This window comes from Lycium barbarum, chromosome 2 (assembly GCF_019175385.1).
Source record: "Lycium barbarum isolate Lr01 chromosome 2, ASM1917538v2, whole genome shotgun sequence".
Taxonomy (NCBI): domain Eukaryota; kingdom Viridiplantae; phylum Streptophyta; class Magnoliopsida; order Solanales; family Solanaceae; genus Lycium; species Lycium barbarum.
The window spans coordinates 145,281,997-145,304,257 of record NC_083338.1 but is presented as its reverse complement, the minus strand read 5'-3'; the positions used below and the strand labels follow the sequence as shown (position 1 = coordinate 145,304,257).

Below are 22,261 nucleotides of genomic sequence, written 5' to 3'. Positions count from 1 at the left end.
ATACTCCATCAATGATTAGGGAGTTATTATTCTATAATAATCCTCCTTTCCAATTTGTTAAAATTTGTTTTGTTTTTAACTTTATAATAAGTGTGAGCCTATATGTACGACGAATGGCATTTCTGTTAATAATAACCTAAATGAGGTTCTTTCTTCTTCCCAAAATATATGTACATATGTGTTGCTAAGAGACCCACCTGTATCTTTTCAGCGACTTCATTTGTCTTATTTTCTCTCTCTCCGTCCTTTTTCTTCCTCCAAGGTTACTTTCTAGTGAGTTCTTCTTCCCTCTAGGGTTTTTGATTTTTCTTTTGATTTTCTAGCTTCTACATTCGATAAGTTTTCTCCTGTTCGTTCCCTTTCTTGAAGCATTTCTGCCCATCACTTTTGGATTCCCTTGAAATTTGTTCCTTTTTTGTTCAACTTTTGTAATTCTATCTAATCCACACATGCATGGTTGAAATAGATGACTGGTACATGTAATTGTGTATTATTTTGGATTACTGTGTCTTTTCGAATATTCGCATTAATTAATTACTGCAAATTGAATCGTTTGTGCAAATTCTGTAATATTAAACTTGATGTTGGAAGATTGGGTCTTTGGTACTTAATATTTTTTTAGCTATTCATGGTGTTCTTTCTTTATATTTTACGGTTTGTGACTAATTCCATTTTGATGGCTTTTTCTCTATTTCTACTTTTTTCTTATCTTCATTCTTTACTATGATGAAATTTTAAGCTACAAAGACTAATGAACCCAATGTGTTCGGTGGTATACCTGAAACAACTTAACTACCATTTGGTAAGGATTTCTTTTGTTATTGTTTCTGTACTATTCTTTCTCATATCTCTGCCAAGAAATTGAAACAGAGAGTCTATTTGTGCTTTCATTTTTTTCTTTTTTGGGGTGTCATTTTGTTTATTTCTGTATGATTTCTTTGGTATTTATTTTATTCTTGCTGCTCTGTTTGGTTGTGGATTTTAGGCATTTGACATTGTTTTCCTTTTATTGCACTTCTATTTTCCGGTGGTAGTGACAATTATCGGAGTTTCTAATGGTTTGGTTTCAGTAGAATGTTTGTTCTAGAAAATTAATTATCGACCACTTTGGCTTTCGCAGGATTTTCAAAGTCAAATTTCCTCAAGCGAAGAAAGCAAGAAAATACTCTGACTGATAGGGTAAATTCTCGATTTCTTCTGTCCTATATGTTTAGTTATAATGCTCAATGCTTGCGCTTTTCATTCTATATTATGATAAATTGACATCTGTGCTTTAACATCAAATTAAACATTAGGATTGCGAAAATTCCAGTTTTAACAAAAGAACTCTATTAAACACTTGACATCAGATGTCCGGCAAAAATAGTGAAAGAAACCTTAGACGCCGTATTGCTTATCGAGCAATGCCAGCTGAACAAAAGGAAGCTCTGCTGGAACGCCGTCGTGCAGCCTATTCTACAAGAAGGCGTCGTCTTTCTGAAAATTCTTCTACTAGCCACTCCATGCAGATTGATTCTTCCCCTGAACCTCCAAACTTGATTCCGTTGCCGACTACTACCTTCATTAGAGACGGACTTTCTACTCCTCCTGCCAAGGAACAACCAACTCAATGTGCTAGTGTGTATGAAATAGGTTAGCGTAAATTAACTTTAAGAATTTAAAGCTGCAGCTACATAGTTATTCACTATAGTTGATATGTTAATCCTTGCAGGATCGACATCCGGAACATGTAATGACCGTTCTAGCTTACGCCAATCACTACCAACTGTTAGAGGTCTTTTTTTAATCATGATCATATTGTTACATTACTTATCCCATTTTCCTAGGTTTGGCTCTTACTAAACTACACTAGAATTCTGCAGGACATAGGTCAACACTGATGGGTTGTTGGAATATCAAAGAACTACCTTGTAGTCCTTCCATTTTAAAGAAAGTTCCAAACTGCAAATTTTGTAAAGCCAGGAGATTTCAATATGAACCTCCTAGCTTCTGCTGCAGTAAAGGTTCAGTGAAATTAGTTTCTCACCAGTTGCCTTCCAAGTTAAAAAGCCTTTACTTAGGTGTCACTGATGAATCCAATCATTTCCGTACTTATGTATGAACATATAATAACATGTTTGCATTTACTTCACTAGGAGTAAAGTACAATAACGAGTTAGCAACCAGAACTCAAGGTATCTATACCTTTAAAGTTCAAGGACAAATGTACCATTTTATAAACAACCTCATTCCCTCCAATAATGAACCAAGAAACCTACAGCTTTATTTTTATGACAATGAGGACGATATAGTTAATAAAATGGCCTTTTCAGAGAATCTGAACAGATCAGTTATTGCAAAATTGATAGACATTCTAAAAGTTAATCCATACTCTATGTTTCTGAAATCTTTAACGGGCATTCCAAACCTGTCCAATTTCTATATTGCACTTAAATGTGATTCTGCCTTGGACCAACAAACATATAATTTACCCAGTGTCTCAGAAGTTGCAGCTATATGGGTTGATGATGACTCTAACAATGCTATCTCATCACCGCATATTCGAATTTACACCCACTGTGATAGTAGCCAGTTGGTACGCTATCATTATGGTTGTTATGATCCATTACAATACCCTTTATTGTTTCCCTACGGAGAAAATGGGTGGCACTCCGGCATCCAAAAAATTGTAGAAAAACGTAGCTCTTCCAGGAATCATTCTTCCCACAATCAAGAGCAACTTCCTTCTGTCTCTAACTGGTGCTCAATTGATGGACTTCTTAACATCGAAGAAGAAATCTTACAAAAAGGGAGACGTAATAAAAACAATGTGTCATGTCGTGAATATTACTGCTATAAACTTCAGATTAGAGACAATGAAGATAATGGAACTTTACATTCTGGAAGGTTATTCCAGCAATATTCTGTAGATGAATTTATAAAAGTGGAAACACAAAGATTGGACTTTTTGTTATTCAATCAAGATTTGTTTAGGCTTGAAGTATTGGCAGGTCTTAGGGATCTTCTAAGGCAAGGAGAAAGAGACACTTCAAAAATTGGCATAAAAACATTCCTTCCTGCTAGCTTTACTGGAGGTCCAAGAGACATGCGGCGTCGATATATGGACGCTATTGCATTAGTGCAACACTTTGGTAAACCTGATATCTTCCTAACAATGACATGCAATCCTTCATGGCCAGAAATAGAAGATCTCTTACTACCTACTGATGAAGTCCAAAACAGACCAGATTTAATAAGCCGTACATTTAAAGCAAAGGTAGAAGAACTAAAGTCAGACATCATTAAAAAAGGTATATTTGGAAAAGTAGCAGCTTTTATGTACACTATAGAATTCCAAAAACGAGGTCTCCCACATGCTCATTTCCTTATCATACTTGCTGATGAATACAAATTATTAACACCTGAAGCTTATGATAAAGTTATTTGTGCTGAAATACCAAACCCTGACACAAATCATTATTTACATTCATTGGTTATTAAGCATATGATGCATGGACCTTGCGGAAGTTTAAATCCTAAAAGCCCATGCATGATAAAGACGGGACACTGTAAATTTAAATATCCCAAAAGTTATGCCCCTGAAACATGTAAAGGTAAGAATTCTTACCCAATTTATAGAAGGCAAGATACCGGAAATTTTTTCAAGGTTAGAACTCAATATCTCGACAATTCATGGGTTGTTCCTTACAATCCATATCTATTAAGCAAGTTCAATTGTCACATAAATGTTGAAATTTGCTCGGATGTTAAAGTTGTCAAATATATCTATAAATACATTTGTAAGGGGCATGATAAAATTGCTTTCCATGTACATAGTAATGATTCTGATGTAGAAATAGACGAAATAAGAGACTATCGATCAGCTAGATGGGTTTCACCGCCAGAAGCTATGTGGCGTTTGTTCGCCTTTCCTATTAGTGAAATGAATCCAGCAGTCTACCATCTTCAGCTTCATCTTAAGGAACAACAATATGTTTCCTTTAAGACAACTGCAACTCTAAACTCAGTCTTAAATAATCCTACAACTACAAAAACAATGTTAACAGAATTCTTTTCAATGAATGCAACAAATGCAGTTGCAAATGAACTTAACTTACTATACAAAGAATTCCCCCAATACTTTGTCTGGTCAACAAGCGATAGAATGTGGACACGAAGAATACAAGGCAATGTTATTGGTTGTATTGTCACTTGTCATCCAACAGAAGGAGAAAGATACTATCTTCGACTATTGTTGATAAACATAAGAGGACCAAAATCCTACGAAGATCTTAGAACTGTTAATGGAAGATGTTGTAGCACATTCCGAGAAGCTGCTGAAAAAAGAGGCTTGCTAGCTTGTGACAACAACTTAATTGAATGTATGTCAGAAGCTACTAATTACCAAATGCCATACAGTTTGAGACGTTTATTTGCAACACTATTAGTTTATTGTAACCCTGCTAATCCGAAAGGATTATGGGAAAGATTTGAATCTTCTATGTCTGAAGATTTTACAGCTACACCAAACATACAAACAAACAACATTCGTTATTTAGTGCTAAATCAGATTAACGATTTTTTACATTCAATGGGACGTGATATTAATGAATTTAAACTTATATAAGAAAAAATCTCACCTTCCACCTCTTTTACTGGAATTCAAGAGGCTAGAGACATCCACTTGGAAAGAAACATAGTTGTGACTGAGGAGGATTTATTGCTATACAAAAAATTGAATAAAGAGCAACAAACAGCATATCATGCAATCCTTAATAGGATATTTTCAAAGGGAACGGGCGCTTTTTTTATCGATGGTCCTGGAGGAACTGGAAAAACTTTTTTATATCGTGCTTTACTAGCTACTGTACGATCTAAAGGATTTATAGCATTAGCAACAGCAACTTCTGGTGTTGCAGCTTCCGTCCTCCCAGGAGGACGAACTGCTCACTCACGTTTTAAACTGCCTATTGACACAAATAAAAGTCATAGCTGCAATATTAGTAAACAAAGTTCACTTGCATCTTTAATTCGAGATGCAAAGCTAATAGTATGGGACGAAGTATCTATGGCAAAAAAAAAGCTTGTTGAGACTTTTGACTTACTTTTGAGAGATATTATGGACTCAAATACACTCTTTGGTGGAAAGGTAGTTGTTTTTGGTGGTGACTTTAGACAAACTTTGCCAGTTGTACAGAGCGGGAAAAGAGAGGACTTTATTCATGAATGTCTATTGAACTCAAACATATGGGATCTTCTAGAAAAATACCGACTGTCAAAAAATATGCGTGCTAGAATTGATCCTACATTCTGTGAGTATTTACTGAGAATTGGAGATGGCAGGGAAAAGGTTAATGAACATAATAAAATTGAAATTCCAGAATCTTTTCTCATTCCATTTACAAACGAAAAAGAATCATTGAACATCTTGTTGAAAACTATTCATCCCAATGTAAACACACTCATCCACGATACATCCTCTGTGACATCTCGCGTTATCCTAACAACCAAAAATGATTTTGTAGATGAAATTAATCAAATGTTCATAGATCAATTTCCAAACACTATTGTGACTTTTGTCGGAATTGACGAAACTGTAGAGCCAAAAGATCAAAGCCAATATGAAGATTTTTTGCATACTTTAAATCCTTCTGGTTTACCTCCATATAAGTTAGTTCTAAAACAAAATTGCCCTGTTATCCTACTGCGCAATTTGAACCCTTCTGAAGGTTTATGTAACGGCACCCGCCTAATTTGTACTAATTTCAAAACTCACGTTATTAGTGCCAAAATTGCAAGCGGTGACTTTAAAGGCAAACATGTTTTTATTCCTCGCATACCATTATTATCATCACAAGATGAAAAATTACCTATTCCATTTAAAAGAACACAATTTCCGATTAGACTATGTTTTGCTATGACTATAAATAAAGCTCAAGGTCAAACATTAGACTTTGTTGGAATTTATTTACGTGAACCTGTATTTTCACACGGTCAACTTTACGTTGCTTTGTCACGAGCAAAAAGTTCTGATTGTGTAAAGCTGTTAATTCGCCCCGCAACAACAGACAACCTCGATGATCATTCGACTTACAATATAGTATATAGTGAAATTATCAAAAAAGCTTTCTCTTAAACTGTTTGATTGACTATATATCTAATAACAGCTTAAGAATCTGTAAGTTATCAGTCTGATTTTATGTTTTCTATTTAGTATTCCTCCATTTATCCTGCTAACTTACTGAAACACTGTTCCTTCATTATTTTTCAGCTTCAGCAAAAAATGGCACAAAAACTGGGTATACATGTAATAACTACGGACACAGCTGACTGGACTTGTAAGATACAAGTTGTAGATATATGTGGACCAGGTGAAAGTAATGTAAAAAAGATAAAATATCTGAACATGATTGTTCAAGATGAACAGGTGCATCTTTACTTTTCCAAATAATTTACATTTTGTTACTGTACCAACTAATGAATATGTTTTGTCTTACATCTTTCAACTATATACTTACACTTTGAACACATATGTCTTGCACAAATTTCTACAGGAAGATCAAATAAAAGCAATTGTTTATGGAGATGACATCCCCATTTATCAGAGTCTGATGAAACTTTATCATACCTACTGGATAACGGGTGCACGCATACAACTACCAAATCTGAAATATGAAAGTCCATTACATGCATTTGAATGGGTTCTCGATAAAAAGCATTGATCCAATTGAAAAGAATGCTGAAGATGCGTTGCCGCCTCCTACAAAGCTTAATGTTACCTCCTTCTTAGATATTAAGGATCAGGCCTTCCAAGATATCAATAATACTCTGACTAAAAAAGAATTCAGTACGACTGTTTTATTCTTTTACTCACTAAATTTTACTATAATATAAACTACCAATTTATCACTTCAAATCTTCATTTACTGACTTTAAAACCTCTTGTCAACAGACATACTTGCAATTATTGTCAACTGTTCCCCACCAAGATATGTTGCGAGTGTCGACAAAAGATTGCAAGAGCTCATTGTTATTGATACCCTGTAAGTGTTTTCATCTAACTTTAGGCTTTTTCATAGTTTCTTTTATTCTTACTATTTTACGCTACAAAAGAGACACTACAAATACTGCCCATTTTGCCATGAACAGTAACCAAAGAATATCCTATAATTCTTGCAACACGTATTGGGGCATCCCAATTTGAAGGTGAGCTATAATAAACAACACTTCCTATATTTTTTAATATTTCAACTACCAATAGTTGATTCTTGATTTAATATGAATTTTTAGCAATTATTTTTCCTCACTTTTTAAAATTTTCCATATCTATTGATTACATTTAACCTTCAACTTTTAATTAATCGAATGTATCTCTCTCATTCATCTTCCTTGAAATTTATTAGAGTATGCATATGTGGTCTATGTGGTATTGAAGTTTTGCTTTAATAGATATTGACATTTTAATTAATAATGGCTACAACAATATAATTGACTACAAATAGAATTAACTTCATCGACATGTAATGTAATTGATGTAGGTATATCATTGACAACAAAGTTAGCACAACAATACAAATTGATCCACCTTATTCACAGTGTCAACAACTACAAGAATGGTATTACATTACTTCTCCCTATATTCTACCTATTTTTTTATTAGAATTAATATTCTAAATAGTTAAGCTTTTTGTTTTGCACAGGGTCGCACAAAACAAAGAAACCCTTACCTCTTTCACTATGCGGAGTACATCCAGATCTGGATCTCTCATCTTTGTTTTAATGAATGAAGTAGTGCCAATTGCAAACATTCAATCCCAGGAAGACGTTAGTACATTGTTTTATTCATAGTTTCATATTAGAGTCTATTCTGACAATCATTAGTCTCATCTCCTAATACAGGGAAAGGCATTCTACATTGAAGCAAAAATATCCTTCCCAAATAGCCTCAGGTCTTTCTGTGTTTTGAATTGTTCAAGCTGTGGACAAGAAGTACGCAGTACGACCAAGAGAAAAATTCACTGCATGAATTGTAATAAGCAGAGTATGTTGGTTCCCAGGTACTTTTGGATCTATTTTCGGAGACATTTTTACAGTCTGCAAAAATCTTTTTACTCTCAACAACAAATAATAATTTTTTTATACATATAATACTATAGGTGTCGATTTGATGTGAATCTCAAAGATGCCTCTGGGTCAGCAACTGGGATGATTATGGACAAAGAAGGAAAAAACTATTATCTCTTACTGCAGCAGAGATTTACGAAAGAGCTTCAGCTGAGGTACAATTTGTAAAAAAACAATTTATACATAATCACCTCCTAAATAAACTTTCAAAAAATTAAACAAATTTTTTTCCCCCTAGAATGACAACCTGCCTGTGGAAGATTTCCAAAGCAAATTTGACCAGAAGCTGTTCAGAATTCAAGTGAAGAAGCCATTTGGCCGTGCTTCATCCACATCATCTTCAAAATTGTATATCCAGTCATGCATTGAAAAGGAAAGCATTATTCATTCTCTCCCAGCACCAACCACAACATCAATCAATATCAGCAAAAACAGTAAAAGGAAAAAAGAACATGTATCTTCCCATGATACAAAAACAAACCTGCCAACCGAACAAGGCGAATCAGTCAAGATGAAACAGAAACTGGAGCCAACAACTCCAGTGAAAAGGAAATGAAGGTCAACAACACATTTCTTCTTCTCAATCTTTCTATAAATATATATCACAGCTTTCATTAACAACTATCATCTTCCTTTTACACAGGTTAACCAACTAATTTTGCAACCACTTTTGGCTTTCATGGAACAAAGGTAATTACAACGAAAGTTCTTATCATTTATCACTTAGATGTTTCACCTACTTCATCTCAAGTATTTTGGTTTAAAGTTGCGATCTTTGTTTGGTAATCTTTAGGAAATTTACTTTTTCATTTACTTCCCTTAATTTATGCTCAGCATCTAGACACTGATATTGGTGATCCTTTATATTTAGCTGATTGCTTAATTTTCCCCTCTTCCCAACAACTACTACTCACTAAATTTTTTTAAATACATATCAACAGTTGTTTTGCAGGAAAATGAAGTTTTGACTATAACTTGCTCAATTTTTGGCTTGTACATAGATTTCCAGTGACTTCTATAGTCATGGAATAAAGGTCAGTCTCTGCTATGTTGCTTTCTTCCCAATTTTCAGGTTCTAACATCATATCTGTTTGTAAATTAATCTGTTAGCTACAGATCTACCATTTTTTTTGCCCTCCTGATTTAACTGTGGAGTATACAAATTACCCACTCTGTTAGATTTTCTTTTTGCATGTAGGTTTATTAGATCTCAAATTGGACCATTTGTTGAAACTGGATTGGTTTATTTTTGTACTTTAATAGGGTGTGAAGTGTAAATAACTTGATTTTTTTTTTCCAATGTTACAGTGGAATGCTTATGGGTTGCGGTTGTTCAAGGTTTCTTGTTTTTGGTGATTGCACATCTGGTTAACTTGCTTAAAGAATATAAAAGGTTCAATCTGTTTGTTATTGTTTTTTTTTCTTTTTCTTTCTGTTTTATTTCAAAGTTATTTGGTAAAATTTTGCACTTCCTTTGTGCTTCTTATTTGTAATTGTGCTGCTAAGATCAATATTATTGGAACAAAAAATAAAATAGAACATCTTGAGTTCCTTGATTAGGTTATTTGGGTTCCACTAGGTAACATATATCAGGGTTTCATGATTTAGACTATTACTGTTGTTTTTCATTGTCTTTTTAATTTTCTGTTTCTAGGGAATGGTGTTATTATGAGGATCATCTTTGGGAAGTGGAAACATATTAAGACCTTGTTGCTGTAAAATTATGGGTATGAGCCTTTATTGAAAAAATGAGATTGACCCGTAGTCCATCCAACTATGCACCTTTCTTCCAATTGTCCACAATTAACATTGATACCATCAATGAAATACCATTTACCCTATCAAAAATCACTAGAAACTTGTCAAACTCCAATGTCCAATCAGTTGTGACTAAAAATATTCTTTTGATTTTTCCTTTTTTTCACATTTTAACACACTGAAATGTAATTATTATATTGCTATCAGTAATGAAATCTGCTAATGCATTACATTGTGTGCTTATGAGTCTTCAGACACATTTATCCACGAAAAACAAAGGATTATGTATGAAGAGATTGTTTACATTGATAGCTACTAAAAATATAAGTTATCTTTCCAATTAAATGTGTGGGAACATGATCAAGTATTTGAATATGTTTTAAATCCTACTATGACAAAAGAATTGTAGGATGTCCAGGAAGTGAAGACAGTAAGTCTATCTCTGTTACAGATATTTTCCTTTAGCCAGTTCACTTAATCTTCTAAGTTGTTTTCTAATTTAACAGAAGATGAGCATCACGTCGTTTGGTTCTAGCTAGAGAAGGACAGGCCACATGAATGCCCAGTATGCACACAGTATTTTGTGGTAAGTACGGAATTTCTGTATTCTTCGATCATATTATCAAGTTCTAGACTGTAAAGGAATTGGTAGAAATATGAGTTCATAGTCCTTGCTGTTCTTTATGTGAAAGGCAATGGCACACACACACCACCACAACCCCCACCCTCAATTTTTTAGAGCAGAGGGTGGAAAGGAAAGGGACATCCCAATTTTTCTGCCAAGTTCTTAACTGATTTTAACTTTCTTCTCATATTATCAAGTTATAGACTGTAAAGGAATTGGCAGAAATATGAGTTCATAGTCCTTGCTGTTCTTTATGTGAAAGGCAATGGCACCCACCCACCACCACAACCCCCAACCTCAATTTTTTAAAGCAAAGGGTGAAGAGAAAAGAGACATCCCAATTTTTCTGCCAAGTTCTTAACTGATTTTAACTTTCTTCTCTATCAACATTTGTTCTATCCTTTGTACCAGTAAGCAAAGTAAGAGTCATTAAACTTTCTTTATGTTTACAGTATTACTTTACTATCTACTGGATTATGTAAGTTTATTCCTTCAATTTCTTCGCAGGTCATGAAAGTTCCCAGGTCATGAAAGAGTTTTATCTTTCAAGAGCATACTTATGCTCAACTGCCAGAATTCAGATTTCAGCCCAACCTCATACAAATGTTGGAGCACCTACAATCTTTGTACTTTTGTCTTTCCTGCAAACTACTCCTGTAACTTTGTTCCACAAATGAATGTAATATACTATGAACCATGTTATGTTAATATTTAGTTTAATCATCTCTCCTTTATTTGCATCTCAGTACTAACTAACGCCCGTGCCTAGCACGGGCACAAACCATCTAGTCTTTAGAAAAGACCTGGTTTAGTCCTACGAAAATATTTTATACTGCTGGAATAATTTTTTAGGACAGCCCATAGTACAACTCAAACATTACTTATACTTGATTATCAATAATAAATACTCCCTCTATTTCAATTTATGTGAACCTATTACTATTTGGGGAGTCTTCGAGGTGGATCTTTAACCACGTTTTCCTTACATTTTTTCTAAATTATTTGAATTGTAAATTATCGCGACTTATAGTATTTTTTATATAGTTTCTACATATATAAATTTTATTTTTACAAACTTGAAAAATTTATGTCAAAATTTAAGGTCAAAGTTATAAAATTTGACCCTCGTACTCCGAAAAGATTCACATAAATTGGAACAGAGGGAGTAGTATATTTATTGTTATAATTTTCCTTGTTCTCCAACAGAATATCTTTGACCATGTTTTTCTTACATTTTTTCTAAATTATTTGAATTATAAATTAGCACGACTTATAGTACTTTTTATGTAGTTTCTACATATATAAATTTTATTTTACAAACTTGAAAAATCTATGTCAAAATTTAAGGTCAAAGTTATAAAATTTGACCTTTATACTCCGAAAAGATTCACATAAATTGAAACGGAAGGAGTAATATATTTATTGTTATAATTTTCCTTGTTTCTCCAACAGAATATATATCAAAGTGGAAGTTATCATGTCAGAACAGTTTATATCCATACTAGTGGGAAGACGCCGCCCTGTGCACGGCCCAATATGCAGTCATATATTTAATTTTTTAAGCGGTGTTAATTAAATAATTTTTAAATTTATCATCTAAAATAAGTTATATATTTGTGTGATAGTAAATAATCTAATTAAAGATTTATAATTTCCTCACATTTTTTTCATATTTGCTAAAAGAGTGCATCTTAGAAAAGTTCACTGAAAAATATAAGCATGTAGATAAGGATTATTTTGAAGTTGTAATACTTTTTTCTACAATCATAAGGAAAAACACTCTCATGAACATTAGACAAATCCAATAAAGCGGGAGCGGAGATGAGGTCACGGGGTCGGGTTATAATAGACGGGTCGGATAATTTTAATTAAAATTGGATAATTTTGGCTGATTTGGGATTTCCATCCATCCAAATGGTATATGTGTATACTTTGGCTAATAGAGTGGTATATTTGCCTATTTTGACTAACGGAGGGCAAATTTAACCAATAAACTAAAGTAGAAGGTATATTTGACCCTTTTCCCTAAAAAATAAGTACACAGCAACCTAAAGGTTAATTACCATAATGGGCTCCAAAGCAGTTTTATCTATAAAAATAAAAGATAAAGTAAATACAAATAGAAGCAAGATCAGGGCAAAAAATAAATAAGCTAAGCAGGGATGTCAACGAAGACATGCCTGCTTCAACTACTCACAGCCTCTTCTTATATAGGAGAGGAGAAAAATGATAGTGTACACATTGTAAGGTTCACCCCCTTCTCATGCATTCTCTTAGGAAGCTATTCAGTCTTTAATTTTTTATAATTGTCCATTAGAAGACTTCTAAATTTTTATTTTTCAATAGAACTTCAATTACTAAAATGTTTCCTGTATATGTTCACTTATGAAGACAGGTTAGCTATTGACACAAGATTTTAGTGAGACAAATTGGTAATTCTGGTTTGAAAGAAGAATTTGTGAAATAAAAGGTTAATTAAATATTCAATGATGTGATAGTTCTTTATTGTTTTCCCTGTTTTCTTTCAATTCTATTTTGATGTCCAGCTTTATATTACTTGTCAGTTAATTACAACATTAGCTCCCGTTTGGTCATAGATTTTGAGAGCATATTTTGAAGTTCAAATATTTGTTTGGCCATAAAATTTTGATAGATTTTAAAAACAAATCTTTAAATCCCAAATCCCGACTCAAATCTGTTTTTTGAGCCAAGATCTGTGTTTTGACCTTTTCAAAACTTTTAAAAACCACCCCAAACTTTTGTATTTTATAGAAAAACCCATCTATTTATGACCCAATTAATTTTATCTACCATGTTCCTCCATTAAAGCCGTATCTATCATGTTTTCACAATTAAAACAGTCTCTTTTATAAAGTGAACGAGCTAAGGTGTGCGCAAACAGTAGAAGAAGAAACCCTAGGGAAAATTGCTCTGTCAACTGTAGAAATCCATTGCGAAGATAAAAATGAATATTTGTATTGTAATTTGAATTGTAGTAGCTAGTAAGTGTGTTATTAGCAGTTGTATTAAAATATCATGTTATGCGTAATTTGGGATTTGCAAATATGTATGGTTGGGTATTCTTGATAGTTTTTAGAACTTATGGATATAAGTAATGTTTCATGTTTTTCAAAATAAAAAGTGAAATATATTTTGAAAAACTCTGGCCAAACACATTTTCAAAACTTGAAAAACTTAATCCAAATCAAATTTTTCAAATTTTTGTAGGAATTTATGGCCTAACGCTAGCTTAATGTCCCTTTTACAACTGCTCTACCAAAAAAGTTAAAGAACCTGTAGTGTCATGTACTTGTTGGGCTATTCAAGTCCAAATTGCACGAAAAAATTGTTTGTCCTGAGGACAAAAATTAAAGACCAGTACAAAATATGGGATAAAAGTGCAAATGACCCCAGATTGACTGAAAGTAAAAAAGAAGTGTGACTCATGTCCAGCCCCGAAAGAATTTGTTTTGGACTTTTCGACTACAGCTAGTTCATCAAATGATGAAGTATGTATTGTTTAGGTAGCAAATAGCAACTAAAATTCAACTTCTAAGCTTCTGTGAAAGACATGTTCAACTTTGAACAGAAATAGCTAAAAGAAAACAAAGTGTAACAAAAAAGGGAAACAAAGGGCAGACATAATACTAATACAAAGTGCTAGGAAGTTTCTCTTTTTATAACCAAAAAAACCAAGTTCTTTTTATTAATAATTCTTGAACAAAATCAAAACCCCCAAAGTCAAACTGATCAACATTGACCATACATCAATTAGGAAAAGCAAAAATTCCCCAAAACAACAGCACCTAAATTAACTTGACAAACTATCCATGAACTCCTGATCAGATTCAAGAGAAGCCATGAAATCAGGTAAAAGACACACTTCCAAATCCATGCTACCATCACCTTCAATCCCTTCATATAAAGTAACTTTCCCATCAAACTTATGTGCATATCCACTTCTAAGTGCCACTCCTTTTCCCAATCCAAATTCATTCCCATACATATTAAATCTTGGCGAACTCCCCATCATAACACTAAAAGGATCAAAAAATCCCCTTAACTCATAAACCATACCACTTTCCAATTTTTCAACCCATTCACGAATTTCCTTATCCTTATGATTAACCACAGCTTGATGCAATTTCCAAGCTGCCCAACCAAGGTTATTATCAAGAACTTCACCCGCGGAGGAAATTCCTCTTACAGGTTGTATGCAATTCCCAAAATAGTGTTCTGGCAATGGTGGCTCTAATCTTGCTCTATTATTAGTAGCCATTCTACAACTTGTCATTTGATCAGATGGGAATTTTCTAACCCTTGTTATGCACCTCCACATAAGAGCTGACAAAGCTTGTAAAGATGAAATCTTGGTAGTGTTACACTCTTCATTGGCTTTTGCTTTGAGTTTCTTTAAAGACTTTGCTGAGAAATGGAAAAATCTTTCCGTCATATGTGGGGCTTCATATCTACTAATAAATTGGTCATGGTGAGTATAAGGTAGATTAATAAATGGTCCTTTCCCTTCTGGGAACCAATGGTTAAAAATAGGTGATTTGGAAATAGGAATAATGCTTTGTTTCTGTTCATTATTGGCTTTGAAGACTTCAGAGAAAGAGTTGAAAAAATGCCAGAAAGAAGCACCATCAGCTACAGCATGGTTAATTGAGCAACCAACAAAAACCCCATCAATTAATTCAGTTACCTGAATAGTTAACAAAGATAATTCATGCCCATCATGGTTAATAGCTCTATCATGATCAAAAAATGATTGGACCACTAAAGGCACATCTTTTGGAGAAAGAATATCAGAAATTGTTAAATCAAGATTAGCATGGATAAATCTTGCACCAGGGGTGTTAACAGAGTCAATAAACACAGTGTAAATATGAGGATTTTCTTGTTTTAGTGTAGAAAGACGACCAGCTAGAGGGTAAAAATGGACAAGGGTGATTGATAAGGATTCTTTAAGGTTTTGTAATAGAGGATCAAGTTGAAAAGATGAAGGCTTAGTGAAAAGGAGACCTTTTTGGATATATTGCACTGAAAGCATGGCTAGATCCCATGATGATAGATAAACTGGCTTTTTAGATTCTTCTGGATAGTAAAGTGGCTTGATGAAACAGTCTGAGATGTGTTGAACAGTAGGTGAAGAAGCCATTTTTTTTGGTTTTTTCTTCTTATTGTTGCAGTATGAAGATTGGGTTTTTATAGATTATTTGATGCTTAGTCCTACCCACATCCTCACCAACCTGTGAAGTGGTTTGGCCAGTGTGGGCTGGGTGGTTTGTACCATTTTGTAATGGCAGGACAGGAGTATATGTACATCACTTTTGTAACGAGGGTATATCTATTCTAAATTGCAAAGTTGAGAGGTATATTGCACCTTTTCCTTAGATTTAATATAAACTCACGTTTGGAAGTACAACTTTTGCAATTTCTGTTATTTTTTTAATCTCATTTTGAAGTCTGGTACAACTTTAGGTGTAATTTTTACTAGTACTTTTTATTTATTTTTGGCTTTTGGTAATTTTGGTGTTGTAATTTCTGAAATTTGACAGGATTTTCCTTGTCTTTCTGGTTAAAGATTTAATGGAGGCTAAAAGTTCTCATTTTTGGCAAATTAGGAGAGCACATTTGCTCAAAAATATAGTTAATGGAGCATTTTTAACTTGCCTCAAACATAAGGGACCTTTTTTTCATGTAAAATATTACTCCTACCCTAATTAAGTAGATATCTAGAGGTTGGTGAGATCTAGCATTTGAATGGACTATCTTTAATATGACCAAGTCATTTTTAAGTGTATCAAAATCAGATGCTAGTCACAGACAATTGCAAAAAAAAAAAATGAGTAAATGAATAGACCAATGGATTTGAGTATTTCTTTTTGTCTCTAGTCACCAAAGCATAATTACTACTTGTGGCAAACATCGTCTAGGGATACGGTGCAAGACCGATGATTGAATTCAATCTTAAATTAAATATCTCAAACTCATATATACGATGTCAAATTAGGCATTAGGTCTAACTCACACTCAAAAGGTAGCTTAAAGGGAGAAGGATTGCCCAAATCTTATAAGAAGTCCAAAACTTCCGTCCGTGATATATTCTTTTTCAATAAAAATAAAGAATTTAGTGGTAGAGAGTGTTTTTGCCTCTTCCCTATGCATACTCGGGCACAAATAGAGATTAATTGAAACAGTGACATTTAAGAATACTGGATCCCTAAAGCAAAAATAAAATAAAAAAATAAAAAATTCAAAGGTTGCACTTTCTCAGTAGTTGCGACATAGAAATTCAAAGGTTGCACTTTCTCAGTAGTTGCGGATTATTTCCATATTAGTAAATTACCATACTTTCCAACCTCCTTGGCGTCTTTGTTGGGACTTAGGAGAATAGATAATTGGAGGTACTTGACTCCACACAAAGTCACATGAATTAGAGTGCTTGCTTAACAAATGCTAGATTTCACCAACTTCGTAATAATCTGAAAATTAAGACAACTAATCTTCTATAGCAGGTTGAATCATGAATGGCGTCAGCAATGTCATTTTTTAATTACATTAGTAATGAATTACTAATATAAGTTAAATCCTTTTAAACTATTACTAATCCGAACACTGACTCACATCCGTTTGTTTTGGTGGGAAATTACTAATGAGTTGTTGTAGACTGGTCCAATTGTTACTGCTATAGTTGAAACGGCTCTCTGTCCTCTCACACAACCCCCCCCCCCCCCCCCGGCCCCACCCTCTCTCTTTTAAACAAACCAGTGTACTTGTAAAATACAGTTGAATACTAATGCTATTAATTACTTTTATAACAGGGAACCAATTTTTACCAAGCACACATATTTCATAAATTTCATAAAAGAGAATTCATGAAAAATGTTTTGGCTTAAATATGAATTTATATAGGAAATCAGTATATGTGATTGAAAAGGTAAAATGTTTAAAAAAAAATAATGAAAAAGGAAAAGATGGTAATATTAAAATTAGTGGAATGTAAGCTTGAGATTGATCGTTTTTTCTTCTTCCACTGAGGCCCTTTTCTTAATTATATTTTCTAGTATGATTTCTTGACACTTATCCTTCCACAAGATTCACATTTTTTTATATCTATACATAAAATTAAAAAATAGATAACAACGTACATGCCCAGTGAAATCTCACAAAGTGGGTTTGGGTAGAGTAGAGTATACGCAGACCTTATACCTACTTTAGGAGGTAGATAGGTTGTTTCTAGGAGACCCTCGTCACAAGGATAAGTAATTCGAAATAATATAAAAAGTCATGGAAAAATATTATAAAAACGTGATAAAGATGTCTGCGAAAAAGGAAGCCGTAACTACCATAAATTAATAAGATAATGGAAGTACAAGGAATAATAGATAGTAGCAGAAATCAAAGGACAATAAACTGCAAAAAGTAATACTACGGCCACTAATATGAATAAATAGGGAGGACAACGCTCAACTACCTACTAATATACCCTATCTTTTGTGAACAATTTATAATTCCAAGTCGTGCATATAAGATGCATCCTCTTATATCAAGGATCATTATATCAAGATCAATTTTTTATATCTATATTTTTTCTGGTCCTCCATTTACTTTCTCATTTTCTTCACCAATCTAAAGGATTGCTATATCAAGATCACTAAAAAGGAAATAAAATAAATAGTAAAGTTAGGAAACAAAAGACAGTAAGAAAAAAATGCATTTAAAAGTAAAAATTAAAAGAGAACAAAAGAGAGAAATGGCTACATGAGTGTCGCATCTCGGATCTTCGGGCTAAGGTTTAACGCGTAAGGTGGGGGGTATAATGGAACCAATATGGACATATAGGAAGTGTTTTAAAAATTAATCAAGTCATAAGAAGAGTCTTTGGGCAAAACAAAGTTAGAAGCCACTCTACGGGGCATGTTTCAATTGAGTTTGTAGAAGGTCTTACTTCCAGCGACCATAGATTTGAGAAAACTTCCTTCATGAAAGTTGTAGAGCTTTGAAATACCTTTCCAACGATATATTATGGAGGTCAAACGAACATATGTACAAAAGTTATGGCCATTTTACTGAAGAGTCGCACAACAGTCCAGAAAATACGGCCCATATATTAAAATACGGACCGTATTTAATGACGGTGTAATTTTACGACCCAGAACAATATATATATTCGCCTATATCATTCCAAATCATTATTTTTCATTCCTTCAAGCCCTAAAACGACCTCCTACCTTCTCCCATCATCAAGGTAAGCCTTCTAAGTCAATTTTAACATGTAACCATGGATTCTAATCAAGAATTCATCATTCTTAACCTAGGGTTTTCTTGAAAAGACAATTAAAGGGAGTTCAAGACTAGGCTTTGGGATTCTTCTTTCAAGAACAAATTTTTGATACAAGTTTAGAGCCATTACCAGGTATGTAGGGTTGCTATCTACGTGTGGGAACATCATTGTTCTTGCCTATGTCTCTTAATCCATAAAGTATGAATCCTTACAAAAACTAGGATTTCTATACCATGCTCATGACAACCCTAGGTCCATGTCCATGATTATATTATGTATGGATTGCTATTATTCTATCATTGTGTTCTTAATAACTCCATATGATTATTGAGAATCAGTCCGTAATCCATGAAAACCCATATATTGTATTCCATGGGTTCTTGCATGCATGTTTTTAACTAAAAATGCTTCTTTCATGAATATCCTACATGTGTACAAGTTTTCATGCAACTATATTATATAATTACTTTCATGCCATGATACAAGACACATACATGCTAAATACAAGTTATTTCATAAAACCATGTTTGCAAGTTATTTTGTGAAATCATGATTGCAAGTTAAGTACAAGTTAATTCACCAAGAATCATGGGCTTCTTAGCCAATTATATCATGTTCATGTTTTTGGGAGTTGCACGAATTACCGAGAAGGCTCAGATAGCCTGAAACTACGTAGCCACCGATCGCTCCGCCCAGTTAGGACGATTCCTTAATTTTACACTGAATGGATCTATCAGGCACGTTACCACCTTATACACTGACAAGGTATGGGGGCTCTGCTGGTCCGGCGAGGTACCAGACTCCACGTACCCACGTAGTGATATCATGTTGTCGGTTTATGAAATGCTCTCCGTACTTACCATGTTTTACTCATGTTTTATATTATATATGTATTCATGTTCATGCTCATGACCAGGTTTCAGTCTCACGTTCAGTTCTTATCTTTATTGCTTCACTAGTGAAAATGTTCGCGCTTCGCGCGGCTATGAAAATATTAATAATTTTTAAAATAATAATTTTATTAAGTTAGTTGAGATAAAATGGATCAATTTTAATTTTAGTACATTGATTAAATAAAAAAGGTGATATTTTTATTGGAGTTGGAGTTTAGATGAAATGTATTTATTTATTACCGGATTTTCTACTAAAGATAACTAATTTTAAAATTCAAATAAAAACTAACAAAACTAAAAACATAAGAAAACAAAACAACGATCTTATTGTTGGTTATATTCACTCATGTCGTCAAATTTCATATATACATTTTTTTTTCCAAGTAAAGTATATATCCACAACTCCACATACAACTAACCTACAATTTGTGTGCAATATTTCAAATATTTGGTTGATAAATAAAATTCAACTCAATGCTCATTTATAGATATATGTATGAGCATTATAAATGTATGTATAATATCAGTTGCTTGCGGGCTTAATTTAAAAAATATATATGTACAATATTTGAATTTCGAGTGCAGAAAAATCTTTAACCTTCAACAAAACGTCAAATGCCTCGCACCAAGTGGACTATGAACGTTTTTTAATTCAATTTTAAATTAAATCCAATTCAAGTACTCATTCAGAGATATGTACAATAGCAGTTGCTTGCAAGCCTCATTCAAAATAGATATATGCACAATATTCGAATTTTGAGCATAAAAGAAATCTTTAACTTTAAGAAAATGCCAAAATATGTCGTATCAATTGGACTATGAATGTTAATTTGAAAGGATTAAAAATGTTACTGCTAATGTGCTAATAATAGAAAATAGGAATCTACATTCAAGTGAATTTTCTCGCAGAGGTCCATAAAAGCCGCCGCAATGAATCATTCTCGATGAAAAAACTTTTCTCTCCGAACAACTTATCTTAGGACTCGTTTTCCTTTATTTCCCTAGAAAAATTACAAGCAAACATGAGTCAAAATAAACATTAGAACAACTATGGATATATTGCACTGTGGAGTAAAACACATGGTAAAAACATATACCTTATGTAACTTGATTTTTAGATGAACATTCAAAATTTAGATAAGCTTCGTCAGCCTTTTATACTCATCATTCAAAATAGTACTTTCACTGCCTCAATTTATGTGTCATAATTCTAACTTTTAGAATCAAAATTCTTAATTGTGATAGTAAATTCGGACATAGAATCTTAAAATTTTTGGAATAAAATTTATATATTTAAAAACTATGTAAAAGGTACTCAACTCACAATAATTTATAATTTAAAAGACACTCAAGAGAATAAGGTCAAAGATAAACTCGTTTAATTCTCGAAATTCGACCATAACCAACTAAATTAGGGAGGAGGGAGTATTTGCGTCAAACAACACCTTCACCTAAAAATTTACAATACTATTAGTCTATTACCAACGCCATATGAAAAGTCAAATAGTTAGATAACTGAAATTAAGGAAGATAAATGAATTAAGATCAAGAAAATAAAACTTGTCAAGAAGGAAAAATTGTTATGAATTGAGAAAACAAAAAGAACAGATACTATCTTGTAATCATCCTTGCGAAGCTAAGCGTAAATAATGGCATAAACAGAAAATGCAGCAAATGCTTACAAGGATGTAGAAAAAACTAATTCATTCTTAGCCTCTATTTATAATATGGTTATTTGGAATATGTAGAGACCTACATAGAAGATGGAACCACCCATTTAATTACAGTGGAGGGGAGGTAAATCAACCATCCACGTACAGGTTATTTACATCACTCATTTATAGGTTAGTTAAGAGCACTTTTAAAATGTAATTTAATGAAACGTTTCAGTATGATAACCATTAAGCATATACATAACTAACATTTGATGCAATATTTGATTATTAGGAAAATAAAGGTAAAATAGAAAAAATTTCAAAAAAAAAGAGAAAAAAGATAAATGCAATTGATGGCCATAGAGAGGTGTCACATCACCTTATCTATGCCTAGTTTTATATTATATATAGATGTCCATGTTTATTTCATTCAGTTGCTTTACACATCATGACGTCCCCTTTTATTGCCCGGGGGCCTGCATTTCACGATGCAGATTCAGATTTATAGGACGACGCATCTGTTCAGTAGGACTTCGGACTTATCAGTTTATTGGTGAGCCCCATCTCATTCGGAGTTTAGTCAACTCTTTACTGTATGATTAGCTATGCATTTAAAGTATGCTGGGGATCTTGTCCCAGCAAGTATGTTTTCCAGTTAGACTCATGATAGAGGTTTCATAGACTACACAAGTTAGTTATGTTATGTCTGACTCTCAGAGTCGGTTAGCCATTTTGGCTCATTTAAGATATTATCCGCATTCATAATTTAAACAAGTATTTCTATTTAATATTATGACTTACTATGTTTTACAAAGGCTCATTATGAATTCATGTCTTATTCCGCTTATAATACATCTCATAATGATTCAACAAGTCATGTGGTTCGCTCGGTCACATGTAGTAAGGCACCGAGTGCCGTGTTTCGCCCAGGCCATGG

At 33.3% G+C, this 22,261-nt stretch overlaps 3 protein-coding genes across 7 annotated transcripts; 2 read left to right on the top strand and 1 right to left on the bottom strand.

Moving 5' to 3' along the window:
• The first annotated feature begins 163 nt into the window (after nucleotides 1-163).
• LOC132627841 (uncharacterized) lies at nucleotides 164-11,226 on the top strand. 5 transcript variants are annotated; one of them, XM_060343431.1, is made up of 14 exons: nucleotides 164-273; nucleotides 1,121-1,179; nucleotides 6,251-6,406; nucleotides 6,534-6,826; nucleotides 6,932-7,022; nucleotides 7,518-7,595; nucleotides 7,680-7,803; nucleotides 7,879-8,036; nucleotides 8,136-8,258; nucleotides 8,342-8,661; nucleotides 8,747-8,793; nucleotides 9,056-9,137; nucleotides 10,368-10,447; nucleotides 10,994-11,226. In XM_060343431.1, exons 4-10 carry the CDS (start codon nucleotides 6,652-6,654, stop codon nucleotides 8,406-8,408), a joined length of 816 nt encoding a protein of 271 aa, XP_060199414.1. In that variant the 5' UTR covers nucleotides 164-273; nucleotides 1,121-1,179; nucleotides 6,251-6,406; nucleotides 6,534-6,651; the 3' UTR covers nucleotides 8,409-8,661; nucleotides 8,747-8,793; nucleotides 9,056-9,137; nucleotides 10,368-10,447; nucleotides 10,994-11,226. The 5 variants fall into 5 exon arrangements, with proteins under 5 accessions (XP_060199414.1, XP_060199413.1, XP_060199416.1 ...); XM_060343430.1 differs by having other exon boundaries at nucleotides 9,045-9,137; XM_060343428.1 differs by lacking the exons at nucleotides 164-273; nucleotides 1,121-1,179 and adding an exon at nucleotides 9,412-9,496 and having other exon boundaries at nucleotides 9,045-9,137.
• LOC132629097 (uncharacterized) lies at nucleotides 2,300-6,309 on the top strand. The gene is made up of 3 exons (XM_060344834.1): nucleotides 2,300-4,529; nucleotides 4,647-5,708; nucleotides 6,251-6,309. Exons 1-3 carry the CDS (start codon nucleotides 2,300-2,302, stop codon nucleotides 6,307-6,309), a joined length of 3,351 nt encoding a protein of 1,116 aa, XP_060200817.1.
• Nucleotides 11,227-14,154: 2,928 nt separating the features above from the next.
• On the bottom strand, nucleotides 14,155-15,906 carry LOC132627838 (uncharacterized acetyltransferase At3g50280-like). The gene has a single exon (XM_060343426.1). The coding sequence runs from the start codon at nucleotides 15,645-15,647 to the stop codon at nucleotides 14,298-14,300; it is 1,350 nt and encodes a 449-aa protein (XP_060199409.1). The 5' UTR covers nucleotides 15,648-15,906; the 3' UTR covers nucleotides 14,155-14,297.
• Between the last annotated feature and the right edge of the window lie 6,355 nt (nucleotides 15,907-22,261).